This window comes from Salvelinus namaycush, unplaced genomic scaffold, assembly GCF_016432855.1.
Source record: "Salvelinus namaycush isolate Seneca unplaced genomic scaffold, SaNama_1.0 Scaffold579, whole genome shotgun sequence".
NCBI classification, from domain to species: Eukaryota; Metazoa; Chordata; class Actinopteri; order Salmoniformes; family Salmonidae; genus Salvelinus; species Salvelinus namaycush.
Window position 1 is genome coordinate 80135 of NW_024061285.1, and position 7558 is coordinate 87692.

Genomic DNA, 7558 nt, shown 5'->3' on the forward strand with positions numbered 1-7558 from the left:
TCCTCCTTTTAAAGGGATACTGGTTGGCTCCTTCTCCTTTTAAAGGGATACTGGTCGGCTCCTTCTCCTTTTAAAGGGATAGTGGTTGGCTCCTTCTCCTTTTAAAGGGATACTGGTTGGCTCCTCCTTTTAAAGGGATACTGGTTGGCTCCTCCTTTTAAAGGGATACTGGTTGGCTCCTCCTTTTAAAGGGATACTGGTCGGCTCCTTCTCCTTTTAAAGGGATACTGGTCGGCTCCTTCTCCTTTTAAAGGGATAGTGGTTGGCTCCTTCTCCTTTTAAAGGGATAGCGGTCGGCTCCTTCTCCTTTTAAAGGGATAGCGGTCGGCTCCTTCTCCTTTTAAAGGGATAGCGGTCGGCTCCTTCTCCTTTTAAAGGGATACTGGTTGGCTCCTTCTCCTTTTAAAGGGATAGTGGTTGGCTCCTTCTCCTTTTAAAGGGATAGCGGTCGGCTCCTTCTCCTTTTAAAGGGATACTGGTCGGCTCCTTCTCCTTTTAAAGGGATACTGGTTGGCTCCTTCTCCTTTTAAAGGGATAGCGGTCGGCTCCTTCTCCTTTTAAAGGGATACTGGTCGGCTCCTTCTCCTTTTAAAGGGATACTGGTCGGCTCCTTCTCCTTTTAAAGGGATAGTGGTCGGCTCCTTCTCCTTTTAAAGGGATAGTGGTCGGCTCCTTCTCCTTTTAAAGGGATACTGGTCGGCTCCTTCTCCTTTTAAAGGGATACTGGTCGGCTCCTTCTCCTTTTAAAGGGATAGTGGTCGGCTCCTTCTCCTTTTAAAGGGATAGCGGTCGGCTCCTTCTCCTTTTAAAGGGATACTGGTCGGCTCCTTCTCCTTTTAAAGGGATACTGGTCGGCTCCTTCTCCTTTTAAAGGGATAGTGGTTGGCTCCTTCTCCTTTTAAATGGATAGCGGTCGGCTCCTTCTCCTTTTAAAGGGATACTGGTTGGCTCCTTCTCCTTTTAAAGGGATAGTGGTTGGATCCTTCTCCTTTTAAAGGGATACTGGTTGGCTCCTTCTCCTTTTAAAGGGATACTGGTTGGCTCCTTCTCCTTTTAAAGGGATAGTGGTTGGATCCTTCTCCTTTTAAAGGGATACTGGTTGGCTCCTTCTCCTTTTAAAGGGATACTGGTTGGCTCCTTCTCCTTTTAAAGGGATAGTGGTCGGCTCCTTCTCCTTTTAAAGGGATAGCGGTTGGCTCCTTCTCCTTTTAAAGGGATACTGGTTGGCTCCTTCTCCTTTTAAAGGGATAGTGGTTGGCTCCTTCTCCTTTTAAAGGGATACTGGTTGGATCCTTCTCCTTTTAAAGGGATACTGGTTGGCTCCTTCTCCTTTTAAAGGGATAGTGGTTGGATCCTTCTCCTTTTAAAGGGATACTGGTCGGCTCCTTCTCCTTTTAAAGGGATACTGGTTGGCTCCTTCTCCTTTTAAAGGGATACTGGTTGGCCCCTTCTCCTTTTAAAGGGATACTGGTCGGCTCCTTCTCCTTTTAAAGGGATAGTGGTCGGCTCCTTTTAAAGGGATACTGGTTGGCTCCTTCTCCTTTTAAAGGGATACTGGTTGGCTCCTTCTCCTTTTAAAGGGATACTGGTTGGCTCCTTTTAAAGGGATACTGGTTGGCTCCTTCTCCTTTTAAAGGGATACTGGTTGGCTCCTTCTCCTTTTAAAGGGATACTGGTCGGCTCCTTCTCCTTTTAAAGGGATAGTGGTTGGCTCCTTCTCCTTTTAAAGGGATAGCGGTCGGCTCCTTCTCCTTTTAAAGGGATAGTGGTTGGATCCTTCTCCTTTTAAAGGGATAGTGGTTGGCTCACAGGGTGCCATTTTGGACAAACACACTGAGGTGAACTTAGCCTGTGAAACATCATGACACATTGACCACCACCACACTGACGATACGTAAAGGTGGTTAAAACGAGAGGAAACATCATGACACATTGACCACCAGCACACTGACGATACGTAAAGGTGGTTAAAACGAGAGGAAACATCATGACACATTGACCACCACCACACTGACGATACGTAAAGGTGGTTAAAACGAGAGGAAACATCATGACACATTGACCACCACCACACTGACGATACGTAAAGGTGGTTAAAACGAGCGGAAACATCAACTGACTATTTAGAGGGCTGATTTGTTTCATTCAGCAGAGTGACTTTATAAGACTGGCCAGACGTCGGGAAATCCTCCTGTGGGAGATGTTGAACACAACTAAAGGCTGGGAGGCTTTTAGTGAAGGACTGACTGGTAGTTGGGCCTGTCAATCAAACCACACAGAGTGACTGACTGGTAGTTGGGACTGTCAATCAAACCACACAGAGTGACTGACTGGTAGTTGGGACTGGTAGTCAAACCACACAGAGTGACTGACTGGTAGTTGGGACTGGTAGTCAAACCACACAGAGTGACTGACTGGTAGTCAAACCACACAGAGTGACTGACTGGTAGTTGGGACTGTCAGTTAAACCACACAGAGTGACTGACTGGTAGTTGGGACTGTCAGTCAAGCCACACAGAGTGACTGACTGGTAGTTGGGACTGTCAGTCAAATCACACAGAGTGACTGACTGGTAGTCAAACCACACAGAGTGACTGACTGGTAGTTGGGACTGTCAGTTAAACCACACAGAGTGACTGACTGGTATTAAAGCCACACAGAGTGACTGACTGGTAGTTGGTAACTGTCAGTTAAACCACACAGAGTGACTGACTGGTAGTTGGGACTGTCAGTCAAACCACACAGAGTGACTGACTGGTAGTCAAACCACACAGAGTGACTGACTGGTAGTCAAACCACACAGAGTGACTGACTGGTAGTCAAGCCACACAGAGTGACTGACTGGCAGTCAAACCACACAGAGTGACTGACTGGTAGTCAAGCCACACAGAGTGACTGACTGGTAGTCAAGCCACACAGAGTGACTGACTGGTAGTCAAACCACACAGAGTGACTGACTGGTAGTCAAACCACACAGAGTGACTGACTGGTAGTCAAGCCACACAGAGTGACTGACTGGTAGTTGGTAACTGTCAGTTAAACCACACAGAGTGACTGACTGGTAGTTGGTAACTGTCAGTTAAACCACACAGAGTGACTGACTGGTAGTTGGTAACTGTCAGTTAAACCACACAGAGTGACTGACTGGTAGTTGGTAACTGCCAGTCAAGCCACACAGAGTGACTGACTGTCAGTCAAGCCACACAGAGTGACTGACTGTCAGTCAAGCCACACAGAGTGACTGACTGGTAGTTGGTAACTGCCAGTCAAGCCACACAGAGTGACTGACTGTCAGTCAAGCCACACAGAGTGACTGACTGTCAGTCAAGCCACACAGAGTGACTGACTGGTAGTTGGTAACTGCCAGTCAAGCCACACAGAGTGACTGACTGTCAGTCAAGCCACACAGAGTGACTGACTGGTAGTTGGTAACTGTAACTCACAGACGTCAACCCAGCCAGGAGAAACACCGCAGCAGATCAACTACCACGACTACAACCACATTTGGTAACAGCGACCTGACAAAACAAGGTTGAAGGGAAACAGTGCTTTAAACAACATCTGGTGATCGACACATCCCTCTAGGGCTCATGTAGCAGATGGGAATATGTATAACTCACTCACCGCCCAGCCTGAATGGACAGTTTTTCAGTGGCGAGACAGCGTTAACACACTTCAGGGAGGGTGGGCACGTGTGTTGGTGAGGCAGACGTCCTGGGTTTGAGCCTCAGGAAGTGGCTGATTCAGGAGGAAGTGTCACGCTAAGCAAGCAGTGTGTGACATTCTTTACACTTCATAATACAATACATCCCTGTGGGCTGGCTCTAGACTGGTAGCAACGGCATAGCCTGGTCCCAGATCTCACGTCTCTTCCTCGTCATGTTAGGTACGATGACACAAACAAGAGTTCTGACCCATGCTAGCAATGTCCCCAACAACCATTCAGAGAGCTGGTCAACAGCCTGCCAAAGGACAGGAGAGTTCACCTAGCCTACACTGTCTCAAACTCTTTTTAAATTAGCTTCATTGGTCTAAATAAAAAAATAATGTTTCACCCAGACCCTGAATGGAGCGCAGAATAACCTAGATTATGAAAGGAATTCAGTGTCATATCCATGGACCAGAGTAATGCATTCTGGGAAACATTTATAGAGAATCCAAACGTGTGAGAATACATGCACAGCCACACTGAGTGAAAAGATGTGGTGCGTTACTGAAACGGGGAGGAGGAGTCAGTGGTTTCAGCCACGTTACCATGACAATAGGCCTACAACTATAACAGGACTTGAAATGTCGTCCCCCGCCCCCTCGTCTTATCAACTGTGACACAGACCTTCTCAGTGGTGTGTTGACTTACGTAACGGTTACATACCAAGTGAACTGCGGGGAAACATAGCCTACATTCTAGTAAAGCACGGAGGGAGGTCAGAGACCTGGCCGTGTGGTGCCAGGACAACAACCTCTCCCTCAACGTGATCAAGACAAAGGAGATGATTGTGGACTACAGGAAAAGGAGGACCGAGCACGCCCCCCTATCTCATCGACGGGGCTGCAGTGGAGCAGGTTGAGAGCTTCAAGTTCCTTGGTGTCCACATCACCAACAAACTATAATGGTCCAAACACAGTCGTGAAGAGGGCACGACAAAGCCTATTCCCCTCAGGAGAGTGAAAAGATTTGGCATGGGTCCTCAGATCCTCAAAAAGTTCTACAGCTGTACCATCGAGAGCATCCTGACTGGTTGCATCACTGCCTGGTATGGCAACTGCTCGGCGTCCGACCGCAAGGCACTACAGAGGGTAGTGCGTACGGCCCAGTACATCACTGGGGCCAAGCTTCCTGCCATCCAGGACCTGGCGGTGTCAGAGGAAGGCCCTAAAAATTGTCAAAAACTCCAGCCACCCTAGTCATAGACTGTTCTCTCTGCTACCGCACGGCAAGCGGTACCGGAGCGTCAAGTCTAGGTCCAAAAGACTCCTTAACAGCTTCTACCCCCCAAACCATAAGACTCCTGAACAGCTGATCAAAGGGCTACCCAGACCCCTCTTACGCTGCTGCTACTCTCTGTTTATTGTCTATGTACATATTACCTCAATTACCTCGACTAACCGGTGCCCCTGCACATTGACTCTGTACCGGTACCCTCTGCATATTGCCTCGCTATTGTTATTTTACTGCTGCTGTATAATTGTTACTTTTATTTTTTATTTAACACTTTTTTTTCTTAAAGTATTGTTGGTTAAGGGCTTGTAAGTATGCATTTCACTGTAAGGTAGAACCACCCTCGGAATACCTGTTGTATTCGGCGCATGTGAATAATAAAATTGGATTTGAACACGCGCACTAGGCTAGTTCAGAAGACAGGTTGTAGCTTTTAATTAATGCCCTAAATATCAGGAGCTGGCGGCCAACAGTTTAATTAAACAATCCAGAGACTGAAACAAATAAATCAAATAACTTATAATTAAGGAGAACAAATCTATATACAATCCTGAAATGAGCTAAAACTGTCAACTGTCAAAGCTTCAAACGATGTTACAAGTCAACCCTGAATACAGAAAAAATGAACGGTGAATTCACGGGGTTTGACAAGTCAATGAGAAGTAAAATATCTCTTCCTTAGTTGTTAATTTAGTCGAAATCTAAAGGCACAACCTAGATTCTTAAGTAGTTAAACATGTTATTACTCAAATTTCGTGAAAGTGACTAACTGACACATTTTTCATTTTCGGTCAACAACTACTTTATATTGAACGAATGCGTTTGATTTGACGTCCTGCACATGCGCAGTTCGCTGAGAGAAGACAGTTAAACCCGATAACCTGTTTCTACGCATGCGCTTAGCTAACCAACGTCGCCATGACATCGCTTACAATTGTGATCGGGAATTTCTATTGGACAAGCAGTTTTATGCCTCATCTTCATACGGCACTGTCTTTGCTGTGCCTGTCAGCCCCATCTTTTTAATAGAAGAAGCAATGGAAGAGTTACTGGCGTAGTGACATTCAGTGCATTGAACTGGTTGTTGAACTCTGCAGGCTTGGATCAAGTGGGATACATGCATTCTCTGGTCCATTTCATACTAATATACATTGTTAGCTAACTATTTTTCCCCCCCAGCGTTCAACAGAACATCGTGCAGAACATAATGCTTACATGGACAAGCCACACCAGACCAGATGCTGACTGAGCAGGAATACACAGCTAACTCAAGTGATGATGTTCGGGCCTCTTGTGGACTCTTTTGCAAAAGACGTATCATCTTGTATTATAATTTTTTATATATTATAATTTCTTAACATTGGTGGCTGGTTTATCAGCTAATTCACACGCCAAGACATGTGAATTGTTGTCTTATAGCTCCTGTGTTTCGTGGTTTATGTGCAAGGTAATGCGCTGGTCCGAAATATTTGTCCAGCTTGTTGTCAAGACTTGGTAGCTAGAGTATGCGAGTCAAGTGAGCAACATGTAGGCAGCCTTCTAGCTAGTCAGTTAGGCTAGCTAAATACCTTGATCGGTAGTTAGCTGGCTGGCTAGCAAACCGTTATATAAATCTTGCCTGCCTCTTATCGATTTAAAAACTAAACAGTTGTACGTGTTGCACCAGTTGTAATATTTTCCGCTTACCTTTGCCTTTTCCAGCGGGGTGAATCTCAAGTCATGTACAAAGGGGTTCCTAAATGGTGGAGCGAGTTCCTTCTTCCCATCTCCTTCCCCAGGACAGCGTCTGATGGTCGGGAACCTCATCCTCAACGAACCCGAGAGGACGGAACCTGTATCGGAAAAGCGACAGCAGCGAATGTGTCTTATGTAAATCTCCACAACGTTGTTTTCGTGTCTGTGTCTAGCTAATTCCGGCACAGGTTATTATCTTCGTTCCCAAGAGGCTGGAGGATTAGCCAAGGATCATGTATTTGAAGTCGGGCGATATCTTCCCTTGTACGCAGTACTGATGTTGGACCTAGAATGCCTAACTGGAGTCCCCCTTCCTGGCTGCTTCTTCAGAACGCATGCGCCTAGTAGTCTACATTGAAATCACTTTACTTACTCAAGATAAACATATACATTTGAGTCATTTATCAGACGCTCTTATCCAGTGCGACTTAACACTAGTGAGTCCATATATCTTCGTACTGGTCGGACTCGAACCCACAACTCTGGCGTTGCAAGTGCCATACGCCACCAACTAAGCCACACGTGTTCTCACATCTTTGCTGTGTTTATAACACGTTTATAAACTGTTAAATGTTTGCAGAGTTTATAAAACATTATAATAATGTGTGTGGTGTTTATATTTGTCCTGTTACACACAGTCTATAATAGAAATGGGGTTTTGTTGCATATACGAACTCCCCCAGAGACACTCGCAGCGAGGAGGGTCACAGTGAGGAGGGTCACAGCGAGGGTCCCCATTGTCGAGGCTACCTGCCGCCTCTATATTGGTCGTGTGATTCGTTATTATGGTGCTCGTCTGTTTCTCTTTTTTTTATTGATGAAACGCATTGGTGTTTCAGTCCTTGGTATTTATTCATCAGTAATTTGCACATAACACGTCTTGTC

At 45.9% G+C, this 7558-nt stretch overlaps 1 protein-coding gene across 1 annotated transcript in view; it reads right to left on the minus strand.

Moving 5' to 3' along the window:
* Nucleotides 1–6979, minus strand: part of LOC120041912 (lysophosphatidylcholine acyltransferase 1-like) — a 67336-nt gene extending 60357 nt beyond the window's left edge. Inside the window, exon 1 of the mRNA XM_038986789.1 lies at nucleotides 6626–6979. Within this exon, the coding sequence (XP_038842717.1) occupies nucleotides 6626–6745 (120 nt within the window). The 5' untranslated portion in view covers nucleotides 6746–6979. The remainder of the gene's footprint in view (nucleotides 1–6625) is intronic.
* Nucleotides 6980–7558: the final 579 nt, after the last annotated feature.